Source organism: Drosophila kikkawai, chromosome 2R, assembly GCF_030179895.1.
Source record: "Drosophila kikkawai strain 14028-0561.14 chromosome 2R, DkikHiC1v2, whole genome shotgun sequence".
In the NCBI taxonomy this organism is placed as follows: Eukaryota; Metazoa; Arthropoda; class Insecta; order Diptera; family Drosophilidae; genus Drosophila; species Drosophila kikkawai.
Window position 1 is genome coordinate 23,373,693 of NC_091729.1, and position 27,174 is coordinate 23,400,866.

At 42.7% G+C, this 27,174-nt stretch overlaps 2 protein-coding genes across 4 annotated transcripts; one reads left to right on the forward strand and one right to left on the reverse strand.

The window, feature by feature from the left end:
• On the forward strand, positions 1–27,021 carry LOC108076450 (autotransporter adhesin BpaC). 3 transcript variants are annotated; one of them, XM_017169325.3, is made up of 8 exons: positions 1–111; positions 1,850–2,043; positions 15,613–15,966; positions 16,466–16,548; positions 16,684–17,375; positions 19,791–20,103; positions 20,445–20,822; positions 26,269–27,021. In XM_017169325.3, the coding sequence occupies exons 3-7, from the start codon at positions 15,963–15,965 to the stop codon at positions 20,814–20,816; spliced, it is 1,464 nt and encodes a 487-aa protein (XP_017024814.1). In that variant the 5' UTR covers positions 1–111; positions 1,850–2,043; positions 15,613–15,962; the 3' UTR covers positions 20,817–20,822; positions 26,269–27,021. The 3 variants fall into 3 exon arrangements, with proteins under 3 accessions (XP_017024814.1, XP_041632895.1, XP_017024816.1); XM_041776961.2 differs by lacking the exon at positions 26,269–27,021 and adding an exon at positions 21,052–21,222; XM_017169327.3 differs by lacking the exons at positions 1–111; positions 1,850–2,043 and having other exon boundaries at positions 15,491–15,966.
• Positions 7,069–8,980, reverse strand: Cyp9c1 (Cytochrome P450 9c1). Its single transcript, XM_017169324.2, has 3 exons — positions 8,676–8,980; positions 8,078–8,612; positions 7,069–8,015 (listed from the first exon to the last, which is right to left on the reverse strand). The coding sequence occupies exons 1-3, from the start codon at positions 8,852–8,854 to the stop codon at positions 7,152–7,154; spliced, it is 1,578 nt and encodes a 525-aa protein (XP_017024813.1). The 5' UTR covers positions 8,855–8,980; the 3' UTR covers positions 7,069–7,151.
• Positions 27,022–27,174: the final 153 nt, after the last annotated feature.

The following is a 27,174-nucleotide window of genomic DNA, read 5'->3' on the forward strand; positions in this document are numbered from 1 at the left end:
GAGGCGAGTGGACGCGCTGGCGGATGATTGATGCGAATATTGCGTATACGTCGTGTGAGCGGCTCAAAAGTTCGTGCGTGCAGGAGTCAGAGTGTGCGTGTGTGTGTGTGTGTAAGTTGCTTCAGCTGCTTGTGGCTAACTCGAGAGACGCCCGTTAATTGTGCGCTTGACGTTCTGGCTTTCACTGCACGAGTGCGAATTATAAACCGCTTACAAAGGCCGGCGGCTACTGTTGTTGTTGTTGCTCCTGTTGTCTTGCTGCTGCCGCTCTCTGTGTCGTTCATCAATAAATTATAATGTCCTAATACCAATTGACAGCCCTGGGAGCGGCGGCATGAATAAAATATCAAAAGCATTTTGGGCCCTCAAAGCTGCAGGTCTCTCAGTTCGCGTTATCATCAGCGAATGAGCAAAGGCAATTCTCTGGTGTGGCGATGCTTAAGTTGATTTCCAACAAAGCATTTCACTGTTTCTGTATTTTTTTTTTAAGGAGATCGGGTGTGGGGTGTTAGTGTGTGTAAAACACACTCTCTGGTGCACGGTGAACAAGATATATATGTATATGCCACAATAATCTCTAGCAATTGTCTGGAAAAGATGTGTCTTTCTGAGTATTTTAAAATATATTTTATTTTGTTTATAATCTGACAGGGTTTTTTTTTTTGGTTATAATCTGACAGGGTTTTTGGTTGTTTTTAATGAATTTAATTAGTTTAAATTTAACAGCTTCTTTTAAGACCATTTAAATAGAAAATGAATATTACCATTAATACCGGAGAAAGTATTTAATATATCAAAAATATTAAAATCACTTTGTATTTATTTCTAAAAATATGCCAAAACTCATATTTAGTTTATAATAATCACCTTAAATTCATTTACAAGCCAAGATTTCCTTTCTAAATTTGTTATCTATTATAAAATGATATGTTTAATATATAAATCAAAACTAAAATCAAGACTATCTTTCTCAGTGTGTGCATGTATTGTATCCCCGTTTGCATTTATTAAATATTCAGCGTTTATACGCAACAACACAGAGAGTCGTTGCTCTTGTTTTCCCCCTTTCTTTTCCTTTTTGGCTCAGAGAACTCCCTCATTTCTTATATTTTCTGTTTTCTCCTTTCTTTTTTTTTTGGAAGGAGTATCTCAAGCTGGGAAGGAAAACAATCCTAATGTACATTGACAGTGCGGTGGCCGAGGCTCCGGGAGCAGAGCCATTTACCACCCATCCGGCCGTCGGGCTTAGCGAGTCATGTTTACTTAATGGATACGCCAGGCAACTATTAAGTGCTCCCCGTGCTGCCAAGGACGACTCCTTATTTACTGTTATCTGGCAGTGTGCTATCATGGCAGCGGGCAACGGCCCAGCGGATATTAGATTTGATACGGCCATGTCAGTTAGCCACATTATCTCCCATTTGCATTTTCAGTCCCGCCTGCACTTTCTAGGCCGAGAAATTAAAGCGCTAAAAGCACTCACACTCAGCTGTTGTCAGCTGAATGTAAAATGGCTTTTAGGTACTTATTATCACACCTGCAAGCAGCGAGGTAAAAGGTGGAAATGTGCGGCGAACTTGAGGGCGAATTAGCTAACGAAATTGAGATTTGACTGTCCCTCGGGGGCAAACCGACAGAAATGTCCCACGAATTTACTCGAAAATCCGCATTATGTTATCTTGAATGTCCTATCTTTAGACCATTACCCCTTCCACTGTGAATTCTCCCAAAAAAAAAAACGGAAAAACAACAAAAGAATTCCAAAGCAAATTCTCCCGCCTTGCCTTGGCCAGATTCCTCTGTCTTTCGTTTCCCTTTTTTAATTTTAATGCGTATCCTTCGGCTGCAGCAACAGCAACAACACCAGCAACAACACCAGTAGCGACAGGTGAGCAAGGCGACGAATCAGGACCTAAGAATTAAGCCAAAGTTGAAGAGCGAGTAACAGACACCGCCAGCGGGCGGTCCGAAAAGCCAACTTCATTTACGTTTGAAACGCAGTTGAAATAAACGACTTCACGACACTGGCGGATTTGCTAAAAAGTAAGTTAAGCCCCTGCCATCCCTCCCCCAAAACCCCCCACCATCACCTGTCATATCCCCCAAGGCGTCGGCCTCCACTCCTGCGTCCGCTTACGGCATTCCTTCACCTGCTGGTGATGCTCATTAAAGCCAGCGGAAAGGGAACAAAGGCGGTGCACCGAAAATAAAAATAATATCTTCTGAAAGGAAAAAGGGTTTACAAGGAAATTGATAAACAAAAAATACGAAAGAATAAACCAGAATTTATAATTTATTGATTAAAATAGATTATTAATTAATTCTTAATTTTAACTATTTAAATTTCAAAAAATAATACATTATTAGCTCGGTGTAGGCCCGAAAAGTATCATATTCTTAGCCCATAGATTGGAGTTTATTTTGAAGGCAGAGCCATATATATTTTTCTGCCTGCAAAATAAGTGGCAAAGGCGAGAAGGAAGTCAAGGACGGCGCGTCCTTTTTCGGCCAGTTGGCATTGTTTCAACTCAACGGCGGATGTAGCACCGAAGTCAGCAGTTCCTCCCCCGGAAAAGGACTTGGCATTCCTTTCCGAGCTCCGAGCTCTCGGCTCTCCCGCATTCCAAGCCGTTGCCCTGCACTAGATATTTACAATTGTCGTGCGGGGTCTAATTAAATTTCACAGCGTGGGCATAAATAAGAGCAGGCGATTCCTTTTTGATTCCTGGCTGGTGGCCTACTCGGGGCTTCCCCTTATTTGTTTGTGTTGTTCGGTGTGTTGCATCTGCGGGCGGATGCGGAGCCCGGGAATCCCGGCATCCGGATGCAACTGGCAGGCAGGCGGCAGGCGGAATGGCAACAGCTGGCGGCAAAGAAATATTAAAAGTTTTTACCTACGGCTTCCTGCCAACTGCCACATGCCACATGCCGCATGCCGCCGCCACATCCCTTTCGCAGGATGGGTACCAAAACCGAAAAATGTCACACAAATGTGTGTGCCAGCAGCTGCTGCTGCTGCTGCTGCATGGACCAAAGCGATTTATGACAACGCCAGCAATGCAAATTCACGCTTGGCCAGGCCCAGTGTGCATTAGACAATGATATCCGGCTGCAGAAATGCTGCACGAGCAACCAAAAGACCCACCAAGGACGATCACGGACTGGAACTCGATTTGCCATCGCATAATTTCCCAAGCTCATGGAGGAAAATGTTGCAGCAATTGCTGTAATGCGGAGGAGCATTAAATAAAAACCGAAAATAAAATTATGTTTATTTTCCCCCCACCAACCCATTTCAGCGGGTACGTGTGTATGTGTGTGTGTGGCTTCTGGAGAGGAGGTCTTCAAAAACTTGCCAACGACACAAGAAACTTTCCCTTGAAGCACTCTCCAAATTATGCTTTTCCTTCTTGTTTTCCTTATGGGGCAAACTTGCTTACACCGAATTCAAGAGACGTTAACAACGCTTTTTCAAGACAAGCGGCGGCGGCGGTGGCGGAGGGGGAGGGGAAAAGCTGTAGGAAAAACTGGTTGTTCTTATTTATATACAGGCAACGATAAGCAAAAGAGAACAGAGTCAGATGGGACAAAGATATTTGACTACAAGGACCAAGGCAAACAATGTTGGCCGATTCAATTACATAGTTTCAGAATATGAGCATTTTTAGCATCGTTATTGTCCTTGTCTATTGTCTGCGCCCAAATGGGCGGCTTGAATGTCCCTCAAAAAGCATCTTGCAACTTGAACATCCTCATGGGAGGGCAAAAACACACACAAATTAATATGATTTATCTAAATCTGAAGCATAGAGTCCTTTAAAAACTAATTGAAATGCACCAGCCCCATTTGTTTATGGTTTAAGGGAAGCTTTCATTTTGGCCTCTCTATATAAATAGTTTATTTTTTGAAATAACTAAAAAGACATTCGTATTCATATATAAAATTGAAAAGAGGTAGGTTATCTACCAAGCCGCAATGTTTTTAATTGTAAACTGAGTTAATATTTGTATAAACATTTAAAAAATGGTTTCTACTTCATGATTAAAAAGAAAGCTTAGTTTTTGTAAATTGTATGGTTAAAAAAAGGTTTTAAGTATTCCAAAATTACCTAACAATCTTAAATCAAGATTAAAAAAGATATTTTTAGACTTCACCTAATCTCTGAAGAATTCAAATAAATCATTATTTGGAAAATTGTAACCTAAGCCAAGTTCACAGTTATTCATTTGTCACACGGCCTCATGTAGGACTGATGATTGAACGCCGAGGCTTGGAATTTCCACATTTTCACTAGAAACACAGCACATCCCACCAGGGAAAACACTTGTCACCCCCCAAACACACACACAGTCAGGCTCCAAATGTTATCGCTTCGTGCTTATCGCAAAACGCATCTCGCAGGCGGGAAAACACAGAAGGGGAAAGACATGAAGGAAAACTCGTGTGCGACAGTTTGCCATTGTGCCAAATTGTTAATGCTCAGCATTCTCTCGGCGGTTGGCTGATGTCTGCTTGCCTGCTCCTTTCGTCTTATTGTTCTTCGCATTATCATTGTATCGTCGTCATCGCTGTTATTCTCCTATTCGCCTACTTTTCCCCCTTAAGACCCAAGACCCCAAAAAATCCCCAAACATCCCGCACATCCTACATTTTTATTTTATTCGCTTTTTCGTTGTTATTTTCTTTCTGTTTTTTTTTTTTTTCGTAGCTCTTTGCGTCTGCCGAGAGAGAAAATTTAATGCTTCTGGTGGCGTCTGGCGGTCGCGGCGCCAAAGTTTCTTTATGACCTCTGCCCTAAGCTCCAGATACTATACTCTATATACATATATGTAAAGGATATCCACACCACACAAACAAACACGCAAGGGTGTATTTGTGTGGGTGAATTGATTGATAAGGCTGCTGCTATGAACGAAACAAAACAAGAGTTGAGAAGACACAAAAATAGAAATAGAAATAGGAATAGAAATGGTGTGCTGGTGTTTCTCCGCTTTATGACGTTTGCTAGATTACGCATACGTAGCGTTGGCATGCCAGGCATTACGCATACGCAGCGTTGACAAGACAGAAGACAGGAAAGCCCAGCCAGCCAAGCTGCAAAACCCCAAAAACTTGAAGAAGCCGGCGGCAAACTCGAAAACTTCGGCCATAAAACAGAGAGAGAGAGCGAACAGGGACGGGCGGGAACCGCAAAGCGTTTGCTTAGTTATCCCCGCCAGCATCTCGCAAACTTTTCGCTTTAATTCCACTTTGGCAGTGCCTTTGCCATTGCCTCATTTTTAAGCAAATATTGTGGCAGACTTGCACACACCCAACCATGTGGCCCTGCCGCCTTCGGGCTGTTTTGCTCCTCCACATGTGACTCACTCGTTTGCATGGGCCAGCCATTGCTGCAGCTATGGCTGCCAATAAAAAAGCATTCAACATTCAACTAATTTGAAGCCGCGTTGAAAGTTTTACGGAGCAGCTCGAGGCCCCCCCCCCCAAGTTATATGCAACTAATTACGTGCGTTACTTTGTGTGAATAATGTGCTGCGTGGTGGCCATATCTGGTAATTGCCTTTGCTATTTTTTTATTACTTCGGGTGCCAGCTTAATGGCCATAGGCGTGCTCCGAACTTGACCGCCCTGTCAGCCAGAGTGGCCATCAAATGATGCAGAAAGTTAGGGCCCAAGTTCTTCAAACAATTCTGGTTTATGTGGCATGTGATTTGGCATGTTTTGTAAGTTAACAGCCGAGTTAGGAATTAAAACTATGCAAATTGTGGGCCCAACCAGAGATAGAGCTAAGCTGGGCGCCTAAAAGTATCATCAAATTTGTTGTATCTTTGTGGCAAGATATTAAAAGGGGAATTTGGTCCTAAAAGTTGGCTGCATTTGATTTTAAGTACTTTCTGTATGTCAAGGATGGGAGGTGGGAATATACTTAATAAAAAACCTCTAGGAAATTAGCTGGAACTTAAAAGACTTCTAAGCCACATATAAAAAATTATAGATGTTCTATCCACATGCTATTGGATAGGAATCTATAGGAATCCATTCCTTGCTTCAAGCATTTCCTTGTTAAAATTGTTGTCCCACAAACATGAATCCTTTATTATCTCTTTTTTACCTTTGTTCCAAGCTCCCTGGAAACTTTTCTAGAGAAAGAAAACATAAAGCAGAATTGAACAATCAAAACAGAAGATACTCCACAGATTCAACCATTCCCCTGGCCATATTTTCATTCATTTTACAGCTTTTTTCAGCCCAGTTTGTCCTGTTTGTCCATCAGTTTCGATTCGATTCGTTGCAACCATTGAGACACAGATTGATGTTAATTATCTGCCTTCACACCGTCGCTCACTTCGGGCTGTCAATCGGCGGGGTGGGTGGGGAAGGACGACAGTTTTCCACCTGTCCCACTCCCGCACTCGTTTTCCCTCCTCTCTGCGGCACAGAGTTTATGACACGAGTGTAATATAATTCATATTGTACCGAAAAAATTTTAATGCCGCCTGAAAAATAACTCCCAATAAATAATCCTTAATGTCCTTTGGGTGTGCGTGTGTGTGTGTACAGAGTGGGTGGATTCCCCAGCGTGTGTGAGTGGGCGTATGTTTTGGCTTATGTTGGCCCATCATAAACAAGAGGCTGGGGCGTGGCCCTGGCATCACTGTTTGTCCTTGTTGTTTTATGCGGTGTAACCGCAGCAGAACGTACAACATACAACCACCTAGGATGCGGCGGCCATCATGTCCTGACAGCCTTATGACGTGGCATGTCGCCTGCTCCTAACTTGGAATCCCTGCCCGTGACATTCGACTGTAAAACCGGAAAAATCCTGGGAAAACCCCGGGCAAAAAAGCAAACGAAGGAGCGCAGCATAAAAGTGAAACATTGCCGCGACAAATTTGTCAACTTTGTCAAGGCAAGGGTGTCCACAACAAATAAATAAACGGCCACGTCTCTCCGCTTTTTCTCTTTTTTCTTGAGCAATTTTCATTATTATTTATTTATGCTGCAAGCTTGTTATTAATTATTTTTTGAGTTGCGTTATGTGACGATTTAGCAGAAAAACAACTTAATAATATACGTAATTATTTTATTTATTGAGGTTTATGGTATATATCGGTTATATGTTTATAAATATAGTAAGTATTTTAGTTCTTCACTTGGCTTCTTCACGCAACTCAAACTTGCACCAGAACAGTTCCCGTGGCACCATCCGGAAGCCTGAGATGCTGCTCATCATGTCCTTCGAGGTGCGATCCGTGGGCTTAAGCCTGTACTGCCGAAGCAATTGATAGAGCAGAGACTTCACCTCCATGAGGGCCATTCGGTTGCCAATGCAGCTGCGTGGACCCACGCCGAAGGGCAGATAAGTAAACTGCTTGATTTCATCCTTGTGCTCCTCGTCAAAACGCTCTGGTCGGAAAACCTCCGGCTCTGGAAAGTTGTCAGGATCACGCTGTATGGCCGCCACGGGTATATGCACGAGTTCATCCTTTTTTAGTTTCACCACTACCTCACCCTCTTCATCCTTGAGCTCGAAGTCTGCGGCGCACATTCGATCCAGGACAAATGCCGGCGGCCACATTCTCAACGATTCGGAGACCACACAATCCAAGTATTTCATGGACATTAAGGTGTCATAGTCGAGTTGCTTGCCGCCCAGTTCCTCCTCCACGGCCACGATCTCTTCGTACAGCTTCTGCTGAGCCTCGGGATTAGCAAGCAGCTCATGGCAGGTGAAGCTCAGGCAGGTGGCCACCGTTTCAAAGCCGGCCGCGAAGAATAGCAGGCACTGGGCCAGCAGATCTTCATCGTTGAACGAGGCATGCTGTTCCTTCAATCCAGTAGCGTCACCCTTGGCAGCTTCCTGATCCTTTTGGAACTGTCGTTGAGCCTCCATCAGCAGGTGGATCATATCGGGTCGGACGATACTTTGCTCCTTTCGATACTTCATGGTGCCATAGACCAGCTTCTTGAAGTAGTCCACATTGTTCATGTCCATAACGGGAACTTTAAGGGCCTGTAGATTAAGAAGGGTATTTAAGGAAAGCATCTTAATATTCAGGTAATATTGCTTCTTACCTTCATCAACTTGGGCATTATAATATAGAGAAACACTTTAAGTCCGCCCCAGAAACTGAACTCTGAGATACGCTGCCCGATGGAGAAGAACTCGTTGTTGGGATCCTTGAAGGAGTTCACCTGAATACCAAAGGCAGCCGTTGCTATTACATCGTTCGTATAACGCGTAAAAAAGTCCTTAAGCTCCAGTTCCGAGTTACCCGCCTCCAACTGACGTCGCACATAGCCCACCGCCTCCTCATTGCAGGCATAGATCAGCTCGTACATTTGGCGGATCTTCAAGCTGGTGAACGTAGGCGTCAGGGTGTTGCGCATTTGCTTCCAGCGCCGATCCCGCAGACTGAGCAAGCTCTTGCCTACCAAGCTTAAGTCATCGGGTCCATCAGTAATACCCTTGCGGTGGTTGGAAAAGTTATCAAAGCTCTTGATGCCCACCTGGCGGATAAGTTCCGGATCAGAGAGGTAGAATAGGGCATCGCGAAGGTTGAAAACTCCATAAACCTTGTGGTTCTTAAGGCGCATGTGAATATCAATGCTGGGGGAGATTTAAAGAAGGGTTAAGCAACGTAGTTTTTTCAACAAAAAGTGCATAACTCACCTGTGCTTTATATACGAATCCTTGCCCATCATCACCGACCAAGGAATATTACCAAAGAGCGGAATGGGCGCCTCATGGACCACGCCCCGTTTCGAAAAGTAGCCAAAAGTATGGACGGACCATTTGTATAGCAACAAACCGACCACGGCCACACATAACAACAACTCCACAAATACCATTTCGGAAATCCGGGGGATTTGACGGGGTTTTGGGGAAGAGAGTTGGGGCGGAGAGGTTCTAATCGAACTGCGCAGCGTGGGGGTGCTTCGAAAAAGTTTAGAGAGAGCGTCTTTTTCAGTCGAACGCTGAAGCGCCACTGAAATAAACAATATGCTCTCTTTGCTTATATACGTATACGCAATTCTAGCTGAGAGAGGTAAATAACAGGAAGAACAAGAACCGGCAAATTGTATAGAATTGTGTGTGTGTGAGCTACAAAAGAGAGAAAGAATCTAAAAGTTAAGAGAGCGTGTTTACTTATCAATTAGCGTTGGCAGTCACATGCTTATGTATTCTGAGTATTAAAGAAATATATTAAACTATCTTATATTTTCCAAAACAAACAAAAAATCAGCTTTGCATATATAAGGAGTTTCACATTTTTATGAAATGTATACAGTAAATGACATCAGATACTATTTATAGATAGCAATCGGAACGAAATATTTGAACATATACACATCAGATAGTACATTCACATTATGTGATACCTTTGCACTCTGAAACCCGATTAAACCCAAATAGATAACCAAAAATCTATGGCAACTGGTTAATAAGGTGGGGAAATAGAGCTATTCAAATTACTTTGTTTGTTTGCGGTGGATTAACCCGCCAAATCCATTATTCAGTGAGTGCTTCCGAACGGACATCTGCGAGTAGATTCAATGCTCGTCTGCGATTTGGCATTCGGCATGTCATGCCTAATCTCATCGGCATAAACTAATTTCAGCATTAATCCCCTTAAGTGACTCAACTATTTATTATAAAGGACTTAGCGACGACAGCGTGGTATAGAGAGAGCGAGAGTTTCCTTGGAGGAGTATGGAGGAGCGAGGACGAAGGAGATAGCTACGTGCCTGGGACCTTACACCATCGGCGACCTCAAACTCAAACTCAAACTGAAATAGAAATGAAACTTCTGTCACTTACTGCATCTTACACAGGGAAAAAATAGAGTGGATTTATAGAGATTTAAATTTAAACTAAAGAAGCTAGACAGCTTGTATATTATAATATATACATGATCAGCATCAAAAGCCAAATCATTACTAATTTTTTCAAAATTTTACAAAGGGTTACATCAACAATTAAACAAATATATTTATATATTTTAAAGTCCGTGTGCTGATTTGTTAACCCCATAAAAGACATCACAAAAAAGCCTTCCTAATTAAAATTTTGAGCTTAGTTATGATCGATTTTAAGTTTGATCTGACAATATTTTAACCTTACCTTCAAGTGTGTAGAAACATCAACTGAATATTTTCCTAATTTAAATGTATTCCAAAAAGGTCTTTAAGGTTTTTTCCCAAGTGTCCTGGAAACCGTCTTGGGTGTGTGCACACTTATATAATTGTGTGCGTTGGAGTGATGGTGTAAGCATAATGAAATTGCTGGGAGTTTGCAGGTTGGAAAAGTTTAGTGTGCCGCACTAATGTGAGAGGACGAAGCCAGTCCCTGGCCCGAACTCCTTGGGCAACCAGCTCACGTCCCGGCCAAATGACAAAATTTGCTTGCATTTAGTGAGCGGCTAACGAGAAATTATTGCACTGCTAGCGGGATAGGGAGATGCCAAGAGGAAGATATCCAGACAAGGAAAGGAAAGGGAGGGAAAGGGAAAAGCTAACAAATCGGCCAGCAGGCCAAAATCCCGTTTGATTCAGCGACCAGCATGGAATAATATCAAGGAAGAGAGCAAAATCAATCTCTCACTCGCTCTCTTCAGCTCGAGTGGTTCACCCGCTTTGTTGATGCTCGGAAGTAAATCTTGCTTTCCTTTTGACTTCTGGCCTGTTCCAGTGGCGTCAACAGGATGCTGAAAAGGGGGATTAACTTCCAATTAAAGTGTTTCTGATGAAATACAATTATGTTTAGACCTTAAATGACTAGTACTTCTTCAAAAGAAAGAAGCTTTTAAAGGAACTTAAGTTAACTTATTTAATTTAGTAATAATCCCTCTAGAAACATTTTCAAGTGGACTTAGATCCTAAGCAATTTCACTAACTCCTAAAATAATCTTTATATTAATCACCACCCCCTTAAAATGGCACCCTTGGACGACACTTTTCTGAGCTTTCTTTTTTGTTTTTTTGCTGGATATCAAATGTGTTTACATTGCCCAAGGGCGAACGAAACGAAGAGACAGTGGGTGGGAGGAGTGGAAAAAACCAAAATGGCCAAGTACTTGAAGTCGTTTTTTGTGCACTTCATTGGCAACTCATGGGTTTGGGGCCATTTGAATTGGATGTCCTCGTTTTCATCCGCATCCGCATCCGCGTCCGCGTCCTTGGCTTTGTTGCTTTTGCTTTCGCTGTTCTCGAGTCTGTTTTCGCTTCCATTTCCATTCTTTGCTCTGCCATTGCCATTACATTTCAAGTGCCGCTAACTTAGCTCCTCAGGCTTCCGCCTCCTCCGCCTTCCTGTCTCCTTCTCGTGTGCTTTGATGTCCGGCCAAATAGGCAAAGTCAATGTTTTGACATTCTGACTCTAATTAGGCCAAAATGTTGTGTTTTCTCTAATCAAACGGATAATAACGGAAGCAAGCTCTCGCGGCCGTGCACACAGGCGCAAACATTTACCCAAGACGTAAGTGTGTGTGATTTAGAGTGCCCAGAGCGGTGTCCATGTGTGTGTTGTGTGGGTGCGAGCAAGAGGGAGACAGCTCGCACTTGGCATATTTCTTGCATTCCACAAAACTTTTCTACACACACTCTCCGCCTCCGCCTTTCTCTCCCACTCAAGTGGGCAGAGCTGGCCGCAAAAGAAAAAGGAATATGATGAAGATGGAAGGCAGAAGAGCAGTCGAGCTTCAAGGATCGAAACTGGAAATGCCCTTGAAGAATGAAGAATTATCCTTCGGAAGAAAGTGAATTTAAACCATAAGAGGATTAATAATATTGATATTTCAGATACTTAAGATAAAAGAGTAAACTAAATCTCGTGGCCTCTTGACTAGAAAGGATAGCTTGGTTATTACTATTTTCAGAATACTTTCTTTAGTAAGAATTATTTTAAAAGTAAATTTTTTTTTAATTTTTTACCCTACTTCTTTTCTGAATCCCTGTCCAAAGTCTGAATATCCTCCGTAAGAGTATACAAAATATGCACGAAATGCTCTCAGAACGCCTCAAGCCAAACACTTGTCCACTGTTGCTGTTTGCTTTTCAGCTCGGTTTTATACCATATCCTTGTTATCCTGCCATGCAGAATTTCAATTTAGCCAGCTCTCTTTGCTCTGTACGAGTTTATAATTAAAATAAATAAATAAGAGGAGAAGCATTGAATGCAAAACCTCATAAATATTTGCTCGTTTCGGTTCGACTGTTGGATTGAATGCTTCCGGAAAGTGTGCAACTCAAATTGAGGCATCTCCGAGAAGGAGTCCTTCGAGAAAAGGACCGTAAAGCACATCATTCGGAATCCGGAATCCTATTCCGACTATTCTTGACTTGGAGCCCGGTCAAATCCGCTTTGAATAACTGCTTATTGGAATGCCAAAAATGTTTCTGCACGATAATCGCGCTATAAAAGGCTTAGCCAACTGCATAGTGTGGAAATATACACACTCACACACGCCAAAACAGAATTCCATATAAAATGTTAATTTATTGCCATTGTGGGCCATTCCACAAACGATGTTATTATGCAATCGCTGGCAAAACAAACCCCGGAAAAATACCAGTGAGCGGAGCCATACCAATCGGCCGAAATTTCAGTTGAAATGTATTTCTATGGCCGTGTTGTGTGTGTGGCCCACATAAATTTATGACAAACGGAAAACGTTTTGGGTAGATTTTTCGGCTTTTTTGGTCGCTCTGCAAAATCAACAAAATGCAATAAATATTTGAAAAATAAAACCGAGCTAGAGTAGAGCGCAGTGAACAAAGCTCTAGCCATCTCATTGATTCCCTACGAATCGGACTCGGTCTCGCTGTCGACAGGATCTTGGGCAAATGGCCAAAAGACAAGGCCCGACGAACTGGCGGTGGCCAACACCTGCTCGTACGTGACCGAGGCCAAGAATTTATGTGTGTCGAAGGAAATCGAAAAGCATTTTTTATGCACGCATCAAATTTATGGCCTTCCCCGAAAATATGGACATGGCCAGATAGCCTCGTTCCAATACCCAATTTCAAGTTCCGCGACCTCCTGCGGTCCCCGGAATTTCCCAGTCAAATATTTGCCCAGCCCCGCCGGGTTCTGTCGGGTACGCGACTCCTGTCAATCGCAAATTCCAGCTCCCGGGGTGCGGGTCAGTCATGTCATCGCATAGATGAGCTCTGCTTTGTTCTCGCATACTAGTAATACCCTTCCGAAGGAGTACTACGCATCCCCTGTTCATTGAGAGGATTAGAGGCTCCAGTCCATGCCCAATTCAGGATTTTAAAAGCTGAATTTAACAGAGGTCCATAAAGTTAATGGAGCGGAATTTACGAGGTGCCGCAGAAATCTCTAGTGGTTTTTACATCAGAAAGGTGCCTCTAAGTAGGCTGTATATATTTTTTAATATTATTTAAATGATGTCTTGAAGTAAGCAGTGATTTTAATGATAAATTAAGATCTTAAAGCCTTTAATTAAACCAACTTAAAGTTAACCAGAGGTATTTTTCGTTTTACTGTCACAGTGAATCCTCTCCTGCTCATCTCTAGTAGGAGGTATGGAGTGGGTAGAGAGTGGCCCTGCCTAATATATGATAAGGATGTCTATACAATATGGGCCTTGACCCCCGACTTCGCCTCTGTGCGCACTCATTCAAATTTATGCTTATGCCTAAACGCTGATTATGACAAATATGCCACGCTCCACTGGACTGGCATGTAGCTGCCACCCAGCCTGCAGGACATCCTCCCCAGCCCTGATGCTACTCCTCCTCCTCCGCCTGCTTGTTTCCATGCCGGCTTATTATTATTTCTGTGGTCCTGTTTTGTTTGCCAGCATTTTGTTTGCTTTCGGTCAGTTGACGAAAATCCCAAAATAAATAAAAGTTTTATTATTAGCTCGCAGGAGTTTGGGGGACAAAATAAAAGCGAAATTTCAGGTTCCATTCAAAGGCCCACTAATGACACGCACGCAAGGATATACATATATACAAAAATCTATATTTATATATAAGCTCCACGCATGCGGGGGGTGTGTCAACAATTATAATGTGCAAATTGCTTGATACGTGAGTCTTTGTGTGTGTGTGTGTGTGTGTGTGTGAGCCAGTGTCACCTGCCACATTTGCTTTATTGCCGCTCATTAGGGATGCTCGACTGAACCCTTCCGCCACTCCACCGCCACCCACCATTATCGTCCCTGGCCGATGTTTTACATGTTGCTCTGTTGACTTCCAGCACGTATTAGTTTTTCCTCAGTCACCCAGGAGGAGCTCCGCCTCCACTCTGCTTAGTTTATCCCATATCCTCAGTCCCGGCGATTTGAAAGCAAATGACAAAAGATTCCTGCTCGCCAGCTGCTCCGACACTTTGATGAATGGGGTCACCAAGTTGTGGCTGCCGGGATTTACGAGAGTGCGACACTGGGATACAAATGTTAAACGCTCCGGCGATTCAAGTTCATCTGCTCACATGCACACATGGAAACAAAGCCAGCGGAATTGGTCATTGATTTGGATTATACTCCTTTTATATTTCTTATTTTCGTCAAAAACAATAGTATATTGATAAGTCAAGGGTCTCAGTTTTTATATATGATAAACTTTAAAAATCGGTCTATGTTAAAAATGACTTATTGTATTAAAGCTTTAACCTCAAGATATTCAATTTAATATTAAATAAACCACTTCATACTTTCAGACACATTTTAAATTGATTTCTGTGGTAAGGACCATATTTGGCTTTAAATATGCTTCATTTCCAGCACAATTTCCCCTGTTTGGTATGCATTTTCAATGTATATGTTGATCCGAATTAATAATGATTAAATCCCGAATGATGACACCAAAATGTGGGTTAATTGTTGCTGGCTTTCGAGTATTTAAATACAAATTGATGGAATGCAAAGCTTTGTCTTGTTTGTGGTAGTAAAATCAATCACTAAAGATATATTTTTGAAAGAAAATGTTTAAATTCATTTCATTTTATGCTAGAACAAATAAATAAAAACAAACTTAATAGGATAATAAACAATAGTAATTCCTGTGCAGCTATTCAAAGCTTCCGGGTCAGTTTATTCAACAATAAATGGACTCTAAATCTCACGGAAATCATATTTCCCTTGCAGTCTTTGTTCACACTCATCTTCCGGGGCTTAGGATCTCCACGATTCACATGACTCAGTACCACTTGTGTCAATTGTCCTGGCAACGGCGATTATATTGCGTCTGCGATGCGTAATTGTCGGAATTGTTGCCGGCCGGAGCCGAGCAATCTCTCTAATCCAACAATAGAAGGGTCTTGCGGACAGGCAGGACAGGCTCCCGGACTGCGTAACTAAGCCCGGAGCCGTAGCCGTAGTCGGGGCTAACAAAAAAAGGATTATTTTGATTATTTTGCGTGTTTGCCAGTGAAAGTGGATGGGCGAAATGGAGGTGGAAAGCTGTTCATTTCAATGAACTTGCTTTTCAAACGAAATTTTATCATGCTTGGCCAGGCCGAGTTACCCATTTCCCAGCATTTCCCCCGATCCACAGCCGAAACAACAATAAACCGAAGCAAATCTGCTACGAAATTTGCTTATGTTTGTGCCTTTCTCCTTTTTCTTTTGCCATTGAAGACATCCAATCCCTGTGGCTAACGAGCTGGCTCAGCTCTGGAAGCGGGAGGACCAAGCGTACGAAGAGCCTTGCAGGCGGCGGAGTAGGAATCGGAATCGGAACCGGAATCGCTGGCCAAGAGAAGCGCTCCGTCAACGTTTACACGCTCCAGCAGCCGCATAAATTTCCGCTTCAATTGGACGTGTGCGGCGGTGGTAATTGCAGCTTTGATTGCCACCAAAAGCAGCAGCAGCAGCGGGAGCAACAGGAGCTGGACAGGATCCCTGCCGCGTCGTCCCTATCCTGGTCCCAGCGACAGAGACGCCAGCTGGGCCAGAGCTGTGACGAAACCAAATTCATTGAAAGTTCAATGGGTAAGCAACAGACCCCAATTCATTCTATTCCATTCCAGCACCGATACCGAAACAGAAACAGAACCAGAAACCGAAACAATCACAATCAGCAGGCAGCAATAAGAATTTAAATTAAATTTTCGCCTTTTTTTGTATACGCCCCTTGTGTGCTCTGCCTCGGATTTGCCCCTTCCGAAGGCGAAAAGTTGAAACAGAGACGCCGTCTGCTGTTTGATTTCGATGTTAAATTTGCATAATTTTGTTAAGCAACATTTTCCGACTCGGCCCGAAAAGCCAGTAACCCAAGCCACTCACACTGCGAAAAGAACTTTTTCTAGAAATCCATCGATTTAAGTTTTAGTTGTGTGTTAAAGATTTTACTATATACATTTTAAATTGAGAAGCGTGATGAATTTGTTTCTGATCTAACATTTTAGGTTAGAATTAATCATTATTGAATTTATTTAATTTATTGCTATAATAATATCTCTTATCTCCATCGCTTCTTTTCCGTGTACAGCCCAAACGATGGACGACATGGTCTTTCAATGCAACAATCAAAATTCGATTTATGTGCTTAATGCCAGCTATGGTGCATATGGGGTGAGTCCTTTGAGTGTTCCACTCGAGACTGGCCCAACTATCTGAGCTTGTTTGGTTATTTTCTTTTTATTGTTCTCCTCTGTCTGTCTCACTTCAACTGCAACTTCAACTCCAAACTATCTGGAATCTTGGCAGGACTATGGCACATATGCGGCAACAAAGCGTGAAATAAATGGCAGCCAGAGCAGAGCGGCAAATCCAATTGAGGCAACTTGCTCCAGTGGGGGAGTCGTCCTGCAGCATAAATTCAAAACTTTTGGCACTGCCACAACAGCAACAGCAACAACAACAGCAGCGGAAGGAGGAGTAGATGTGGCAGCGGGAAGCGCATCAAACTACGTAAATCCTGTCGCTACATCAATGTCAACCGCAATGTGTTCACCGGCAACAGCGGCCCTGCAAAAATTGTTCAATTGCAGCGTTGGCGGCGCCTGCCACAATGTCACCCAAACCCATCCCCAAACCCTGGGCCAAATCCAGGACCACAGCCACATCACCAGCCACCACAGCATCAGCAGCAGCAATAACAATGCCCCTGCCAGCAGCCACAACAATAGCTGCCTGTCAGCGGCAGGCGGAGTAACCCAAAACGGCCGGAATCGGAGCCGAAGTGGCGGCGAGTCCCTGGATGGCCCAGCGGGTGTGACGACAGCAGGAGCTGGAGTAGGAGCAGGCGCCGCCGGTGGCCTCCCACTGATGCCGAAGAAGAAATGCACCAATGTCAAATCAGCGCTTATTGCCAAGAAGACAAAGTTTCTGAAATATCTCGAAGAAGAAAAATGGCGCAGCAACGCAGTAGCAGCAGCGGAAGATGCGGGCGCCATCAGGTATGTAAGACTGAGGCACTCGAAGAAATTAGCTACTGAAATTAAAAATATTCCAGAATATTAAGAGGGTTTTTTACATGAGAAAACATTTTTGGAAAGCATTTTTAAGAGTCTTTTTAATAGTAAGGGAGGTTTCTTTTTAAAATAAAACAGAGCTCTTTAATGACATTTTAAGTTACTTAGATATTATTTAAAGTTATCAAATCCACTGAAATCCCTTAGAATTCCAGTGTATATTCTGGTGGAGTATGTATGGGCTTGTGTCAGCGGAGCAATCTTCTCGCCGCCGCAAAAACTTATAAATTCCCATAAATGTTATAAGGCATCTTGCAGCGCGCTGCAAACTGTGGCAACTTTTTATGATGGCAATCTTGGGGCACACGACAGGACGGGACAACCATGGCGCCTTGCTCCTGTGTTCTATATGTATAGTTCACCCGCCGAAGTGGTTTCTCAATAAGTTGACGAAGGACCTGGCAAATTCCTTTCGATTATTGCTTAATTAATTATTGAAGTGCAGCAGCAATCGTAGTTAGTTACCGCTTATTTTCCGAGTAAATCATGGAAACTTATCAGTACCTTATCGATTTGCCCTCTCACCGTCATGGATCATTTTTCAACAAAAAAAAGTCTTCCTTATTTTATGGCTTCTTTATGGTCATCTTGCGCTGGGGAAAATGGTATTTTCAGTTCATTTTTGTTGCGGCTTTTAAGCGCATTCAATTATCTGACGGGCGGACACTTTGTTGCAACTGCGAAACTTTGCTGCATTGTTCATGAAGTCATAAGTTTTGATCATCATCAGCGCTTAGCAAAGTTCACCCTGCCCAACCCGGTCGCTTTTCCGCATTTTCCGCTCTTTCCAGTCATTTGCGAAATTGAAAAATTAACGCGCTCGTCGACATAAACATAAAGTGCGATGGTAGGCAGTGGAGCTTAAAGGGGGCTTAGCGGAAAGTTGATTAAAATGCATGATGGCCATAAATGTACATATTGAAGTGCAATAATCATATTTCGCGGCCCCTGAAAGGAGAACTTAATGCAAAAGTTGCAACTTACAGCACCCCAGACATCACTCATACGCAAAGTTATCCCCTTATACCCCAATCCCTTTTGCAATAATGATGTCAAAAGTTCGTTCACTGAAAATTTTCGCCAGCAAAGGCGGCTGGGAAAATTTCATTAATTGCATCAGAGGAAAAAAAAAAATGAGAAAGGGCAGAAAGGGGAGGACATTTTTGCTTTGATTTATTAGTACCCGGTGCGCATTTAATTAGTAAACGTCAGCAGGGGTAAAAATGCAAAAGGACTCCTGTGCTCCTGCTTCCCTTCGGCACCTTCTTAGGCATTTTCATTTTCCGGCGGCACCGTGGAAATTCTTTGGCGCACATTCATCAACTTTCTGGATGGCGACACCAGCGCAACTGACAAGAATGACTTCGTAAACTTGTGTGTTGCAGAATAACTACGGAAATTTGTTGTGCAAAGTTACTCACTCTTGCAGTTTTTCGCACATTTCTTGCTCACTTTTTTCCCATTTTTATTTCTTGTTGTTAGCCCTTTTAATGGCGCCACACCGTCTGGCCTTCGCTGATGCGATTTAAATGGTCCTCGTTGGCCACCAGCGACGTCAGGAATGTCACACAGTTCGCATTTAAGGCCACCAAGGTGGCTTAATTTATCGTGGCCACTAGCTGGAAAGGCTGCTTGCCACAATGCCTGATTGCCGCCGCAAAATTAAATTGGTCTTTTTTGTTTTAATTCTGCATTTTTTTGCAAGCTCGTTGATTGCGAAAAGTTCCCAAGGCTGCATGCAGGATGATTTATCGGTTTCATCGATCGATAAGCTCATTGTTATCGCTTTGGCTTGTGGGAACTTTCGATAAAAAAATTGAATTACTTTTGCAAAATATTTAAATTGTCTTGAAAATTATATTTTTCGTTGAGTTTTTGTATTCCTTTGGGGGTTTCTTTTATTCATGATTATTATTCCATTTTTATTATGTTCTGCTTTCTATTTTTTATGGAAATATAAAAAGGTTTAGGGCCCTAAATTAAATCTAAACCAGAAGAAAAGCATTTAATTCTGAAAAATCATAGAACTCGGCATGTAGAGTCTATAAAAACTTTTAGCTTTTATTAGGTGACAAAAACAAATGGATGGCGTGTTTTTAGCACCTATTATGGCCTTGATAGGTCTCTGGGGTAATTAGAGCGTTAATTTCCGTGTACTATACACATGACTAGCCATTTTCGTGTCAGGGTTGCCCTGGGTTACCGCCTCCTGAACACACTTTATATCAATTTGCATCGTCCTTCGGCCCGACGTCCTTACGCACCACTTGCAGCCATTTGATACGCGTTTAGTTTAGTCAACCAAAAGCTAAATAAACTTTCATTTAACATGCTCGACAGCAATGAGGCGGAGCCACCCAACAACAACGGCGGCAACTTGAAAAATCAGAGCAACAGTCGGGAGGCTGCGTATCGAGGTGGAAGTGGATATGGGAGTGGCAGTGGCAGCGAGCAGCGCCAGCTGAATAAATTGAGCAACTGGAGCATGCATAATGAGGACAACAGCACCAGCACAGCACCGGCAGCACTGCTGACCAGCCAGCAGCAGCACCAGCAGCAGGCGAAATCCAGCTTCGAGCTCTACCAGGAGGCAGCCGACATATTGGGCCTGAGTTGCAGCCTCTGTGATAATTGCCGATGCCTGGACTGCCAGGTGAGTGTGAAGAAAAGATAAATAAATAGAATTGGGAAGCAAGCCAAGGAAACGTCTTAATATTTGTCTTATTTAGTAGAAGATTTTCTCAGAGACATTACCAAGTAATTACTTAAAAGATTTCCTGTATAAGACTTAAAGATTTAAATTAAATTAATTTTATGCAAACAGCAAGTCAAAGTAAACGCAAAGCCACTTTCTGTGAGGTTTTCCGTGTACTTTTAGGGGATTTCCCTTGGTTTCTGTTCGGTTTGCATCCCAACAGGGAATAACCTGTAGCCAATCAAGTGCTGTTCAATCCTGGAGCTCACACAACCATCCATTTTCTGGCTCATCCACAGAGCGGTTACTTTGACTGCGACGACGATGATGAGAGCTACTCGGAGCACTCGCTGATGGACGATGAGTACGAGTTCGAGTTTGACTGCACCGCCGAGGAGCTGCAAGCGGTGCTAACAGGCCGAGATAGGGAGCTGGAGCCTTGCTGTCAGCCCCTGGGGGCCAGACCCGGTTCCCATTTGCGCCACAATGGGGCTTCCCCGGACCCGGACACGTCACACACGCAGCCGGAATCTGTCGGACATCGGTTGGCCATCGATTTTGATTTAATTAACGCCACTTGCAGCCAAGTTCTGCAAAACTGTGAAACATTCAATGAATTGAGTCTGCTAGATGCCGCCGCCGCCGCCGGAGCCGAGCGTCCGTACACGTAAATCCAGGTAGGTGTCCGGTGGTATGCATGTGTAGTCCGTTTTTGGGGAATTTCGGGAATTTTGTTGGGGTGTTGCTGCTGCATGCATGACAAGCATATCCTTTTGGCAGGGGGATTTGCTTTCACCTGTCGCCGGTCAAAGCGCTGCGGAGAGCTACCCCCCCTTAAACCATATAGATCCTGTCCGAAATCCAGTGCGGACTCGAATGCAATAACAGTTTCTCATTCGTTTCCAGCCAGCGAGAGAGTGAAACTCAAATTGGGGTTTATGCAAAAATGAGCAAATTGCATTTTATTCTATGCGAAAGGATGCAGAGCCAGAAAGAACTAAAAAGAGGAACGATGGAGAGCTGCAGTGGACTATAAGTTACCGGGTGGGAAACTAGATTTAACTTTTTTGTGCGAAATTTAGTTATAAAAGAAATGTCTAATGAACTTTATGAGAGTACCATAGGATTTTAAAGAATAAATAAAAGTTTTATATAAAGATTTCGAGGATTGAAAACAATAGTATACTTATTTTTTAAGAAATTTATAAGCTTAGGGTTAATAGGAGGCTGTATCCCAAATTCTAGGGCTTTAGCTCTTATAGATCCTGAGTTCCAATAGGACCAGTGAGTCAGGGGGCGAAAACCTAACTGAGTACTTTTTGTATTTTTATTTTAAACTCTGAATAATATTATTTGTTCCTTATTTTATTATACCCTTCAAATACCAGGTATAAAAATAACGCTGAGTTGGCAAAAAGCTTAGCCAGCGAGGGTTTTGGTTGGCGGATTGGCGTTGCTTTGGTGGTTTTGGAACCGCAACAGTGGCCAAATGGCCTGGCACTTGGTCAGTTTATTGCATTTAGTCAAGTTTTCGTTGTTTGCATGGACGATTGTTGCCAACAAATGAAATTTCGAGGGCGGAAACAGAAGCTCAACGCTGGCAAATTTGATTTTCCTCTACACACACACAGAAACAGGAAAAGTGGGGAAATTTTTCCATATTTGGTGAGGGCTCAAAGCAATATGCAAAACATGCATTTCCGTTTGTTTTTCCCCCTCACTTTTTTTTTTTTTTGTGGAATTAAACTTTTTCAGGGCAGCTCTCTCTTTTTTTAGCTGTATTATTTATTTATTTTTTTGCTCTCTTATTCAATTGAAATGCACGCCGCGGCGGCACAAAGAGCACAAAAGCCGAAAAAGGCGAAAACTATGAAAAATTCAGTGCCATCAAAATGGCAAACGGCAAAAGTGGCGAATGGGAAGCAAAGAACTTAAATCGAATTACATTTGCCAAATGAAATTTAAAGATCCTGCTAGCCAAGTGAGTAATGACTGCTACAAGCGGTGGCAATAAATAGGATGCTCCTCGTTCGCCAGCCGACATCCTCCATCCGCTGCTCTGGTTCCTGTTCCGTGCCCCTTTTTCCTGCCACAATAGCCATGCTCTACTGCTTCCATTGCTGGCATCCAAAGCCTACCGTCTAAGCCCCCGAGGCTTAATGTCTACAATGATGCAGAGAAAGAAAATATATAACCTTAAACTGAATATTTTTATTAAAAAGATTTTAATATTAATTTTTACTGTTAAATTTATCGATTTTCTTTATTAATTATTAATTTTAATCTCTTTTAAAGTCAAATTTCAATCATGATATCTAAAAAAAAAGACAAATATTCTGATACTTAAAAAAATATGTAATTAATTCCCAAACCCCTCTAAATATTTCTCTCTGTGTCTAAAAAAGCTGCGTGGTTTCCCTCTTAGTAAGTGTGTGTTTTGTGCTCGAACCATGTGGGTGTTGGCCAACTGCATTTACTCTTGTTTAACCTTCTCCCAGATGAAGGAGCAACACCCAAGCACCGCCAGGCAGCCAGCTGTTGGCCATTTGCCAGGCGCCCAGCGGATTCCGCTTGGCCAAAAGACAATGCACTAAATTGTATGGGAGCTCGTGTGTTCTCCCCAAAAAAACATGGTCTCACAAAGCCCACCCATCCCGAACCCATTCCTTTCCGCCTGACAGCTACTTATGCAATTTCTGCCCACGGCAAGTATGGTGAGTGCTTTATTGAAAAATCATTTTACCTTAGATTTCCCGACATGGCCAATTGGGTGCACACACTCCACACACACACACACACACACATGCAGGGGATACCCGCAGTTAGACAGAAGCGCCAGCCATAAAACCGAGCTTCAGCAAATTAAATTTTACGCAACGGCCACAGAAGTGGAAACATTTTGTGTGTTTTGCGAGGGTTTTTATTTTCAATTTACCAGTTGGACAGTGGTCTCAATTTCGTGGCAGAAAAAAAGGAACTAGAAAAAGTTACTGAGAACATGGCTCAATGACTGCACAGGGAAAAAAAGATATATGAGATTTAGAGACTAAATAAAATTGTTTAAAAAAATATCAATTCAATATTAATTATTTTGAAAGAAATTGATAATAGAATGTCTTATAAGTTACAAGAGTCGCCGAATTCGTACTTGAGAATTGTAAGTTAAATTTCTTTTTTCAGTTCTCCAAAAAAGCCTTATCATAAGTTGAAACGCAGAACTGTTTCTGAACATAAACTTTATATATATTTGCTGACATTAATCTTAACAGTATTTTTTCCTGTGTAGCCGCCTAAGTAACCTACTAAATTAATGGACCCTCCATCAGTACCAAAACTTTCAAGTTCGATGTGGTCTGCTATTGACAGTTTTCGCTGCTTAAGTGCTCCCAACCACGGTGCAATTGCGGATCCGAATCCGAATGCAATTGCCATTAGGGCGCCCCTAACCGCACCGCACCACGCCCACAGCCACGCCCCCGCTTAATGATGCTTGATTTAATTAATGCGGCATTACCTTACGTGGCCAAGTCCCCTTTGGGGCCTCCTCCCGGGTACCCTTGGTGACTGGGACTGGGATTGGAAATCGCAATGGCCGGATGGCAATTGGATATTGTGAACGGCTGCCGCGAAGGAGGAGTCGGAGTGGCAGGATGAACCACATTGCCATTTGCTGATGATGATAATTTATTGCCCCGAAGGGCTTACCAGGTCCCGCTCCGCTCCGTTCCTCTGACTCCTCTCCCTCCATATATGTATGTGGGGGGAAGCTCCTTGGAGGAAACGATTTCCGTTTTCGGGCTGGCCCCCCGGGCGTGGGCAAATATTTGCCATGGCTTTCTATTTCCCCAGCCTGGCCAAACAAATTGTTTACAATATTTATTGTTTGTTCGATGTTCTGCGGCCGTTGACAATGATGAAATGGCAACTTGGTCACCAGATGGAGGATGGCTAAGGGATCCGGAGGAAGACCCGCCCAGTCGGGGAAATCAGGGCTAAGAGAAAAGTGACCAGAAGGACACTCACTCTCTGACTCTGTCTGGGCAATCGGACGGCGTCAATGCTCATTTCCGTCGACATATTTTCATTTCCTTTCGACTTTTTGCTGGGCAGGCTTCGCTGGCTGTTTGTCCAAGGATTACCAGCAGCTGGCATTGGCACTCCTTCCGCTCCTTCGGCTCGCCCTTCGTCCTTCGTCCCAAGCCGCGTAAAATGTAATTCATTAAACTTTATTGTCCAACGTTTTCCACTCGCTCTCTTTCGCTGACCTCGCTTTGAGTTCGACTTCAGTTTAATTTGTTTTTTGGCGGCAGGAAAACCTCATTTATGGCCCATGTACACACAAAACTTTTTGCAAAAAAAAAAAATGTAAAATATACGAAATAAAAATAAAACAAAAACAAACGAACCAGCGCGAACGAACGGAACGCCGCCAAAATCATAATTAAAATTTTCAATAAAATCTCCGTGAGCAAACAGAACCCCATTCGCTCTGCTTGCTAATTATAAATTATAATTTTCCAGATCCTTTGTTGCCGAAAATTAATCTTAATGAAATTATTCAAACAAAACTTTTGTGCAATCGCTGGGACTGGCTTTGGGGTTCGGGCTTGGGTCTCACTTTCCCGCCCCGCCGGCAATTAATTTCGCTCAACATTCATGGACAAACGGAGGCACGTTTCGATAATGAAAGCCGCAAACGGCCACGCCCCCTCCTAAGGGGTCCCTCTGGCACGCCCCCCACTAATTGTGCTAACAACTTGATTCCAGCTGAGCAACTTTCCCCACTCGACGACGAGCGGGAGTCGCCCTCAAAAATGGTCTACACCACATAAAAGTCTCCTTCTCGCCTTGTTTTGCATGGCAAAAAAAGTTCAGTTTCGAGTGTGTGTGTGTGTGTGATGCCCCAAAATGTATGCTATCTAATTGTTAAAGCATCAAGCAAATGCCACAAATTTGAATGAGCTGTGCTTCTGCTCCTCGCTTTCCCCGATGAAAATCAGACACGGGCCCCTCTCCTACTGCAGTTTCATAAATTTGAATTTCAAATTTAATACACACACGCATGGATCTGAGGCGGAAAATGGCCTCAGATACGACTCCCAGATACCTTAAATTAGAATTTAAAAAACAAATGTGGTTTTGGGGGTATACCTTCAGGTTCCATGAATCCCAGATATTCCGCCTGACAGCCTGACAGCTGGAATGATATCTCAGGCAGCCTGTTGCTGACAATCAAGGTAAATGAAAACTGAGTGTGGGAATAGGTTCGAAGGAAAGATATATATCTTAAGAAAATTATATCAAAATAGCTAAGGGTATGGTTAGGTGAGATTCAAGATTTATTTAAGAACTTTTGATGCTAGTACAAAGTGTCTAATTGTGAGAAAATATTATTAATTTAAAGACAAGTCAAGAGGCTTTCAAATGGAACAAAGTCCAAAGCACACCAAGAGTCTCTGCAGTTAAATTCTCTATGAGGAAACTAATCCTTTCAAATCTAGTTTAAAGCTTAAAGTTTACTTTCTCAATATTTGTAATAATAACTCTCAGCAGCTGTACAGACCGAGCATACCCTCCTTTCCCACTTTAATTACACAGTATGTTGCAAAGCAAAGTTTTCTCTCGATGCTGGGAAAGTTGAAAACTTCTATCCCTATGCAAATTGATTTGTGTCGTGTGTTTCTGCTACAATCTCCAATTCCCGCCGCCGCCACCTTGTGCGTGTGGGCGCTGTGTCCTTGCTAGTCATATGTATTTATTTGATTAAGGTCCTGTACGGCTGGCATTTGGAGTTTACATTGTAAACTCGGAGCCAACACAGAACTATTAACGAGACATCGTCGGGGATAAATTAATTAAAATGTCAACGTGAATTTATCTTTCGCACAAGTTGACAAAAGTTTCATTTTCCCAAAGGACGAGGGATGTCTTAAAGGCGCCAAGCAGGCATAATTTAAGTCCAAAGCGAAGGGCGGGATCTATGAATTTTTTATGAGCCCAGGAGGGAAGACATAAAAATTAAAATAAATGCTGTGCCGGATTTTGTATGCGAAACCTAGCATAAATATGCATATTTCCATCTTGTATTTACTTTTTTTCCTGTCTTATTTTCTATTTAAACAGATAACGAGAGAAGGCAACGAAAGGAGGAGGAGGAACAGGAGGCCCAATCAGCCATCGGACACTGCGGCTAATTAAAGTTTAACATTCCGGCGAAGCCCATTAATTGCAAGTGACACCTTCGGACAGCGGCTGCCACACCGCTCTCGCCCCGGGGTGTATTTGCTTTTCATTTATCTTTCTGATTTGATTTCAATTAAGTTCCGATACAAATAGTATAAATCGAAGGACATGCTTTCGCTGCCATATATCCTATATACAAATATGCAATCTACACTCCTCTGAACACACAGACACTCCCTTGGACGTTATGCAAACTCAAGTGGGGCACGTGACGAAATAAATAAATTAATTGCGAATTGTAATTTTCCAATCGAGGCGGCGGAAATTCAATTGCTGGCTGGAAAATCTGAAACATTTTCAGTGATTATTATCAGTAAATATGATGCCACACACATGCAGAAACAATGTAAAACAATTGTGCCAATTTCATATTCATATTGGAATGAATTGCAAACCAAATAACAAAAAAGGGAAAACGAAAAGCAAAGGGGGATTATTTAGCCCGTAATCTGACAAACGAAACAAAATAAAACAAAATGGAGCCGAAAACTATTTGCAAATTCCATAAAATATTTATCTCTATGTAAAGGTTCGGTGTTGGTAGCGCTTAAGTATTTAAGAATTTTCGTGTGATGCTTTTCATTCGTTCGATTGATTTCAAATCAAAAAGAAACATTGGAAATATATACATATATGGATTTGTGTTGGAAAATCAACTCGGGGGCAATGTCTTTCTGGGTCAGGGGTCGCCGTTTTGACGGGTCGTGTGTGTGTGCAAGCCACACAAGCCAACGGGGCCATTAGCTTCAATTAGCAGCTAACAACTGAGTGACGGCCAGAATCCGG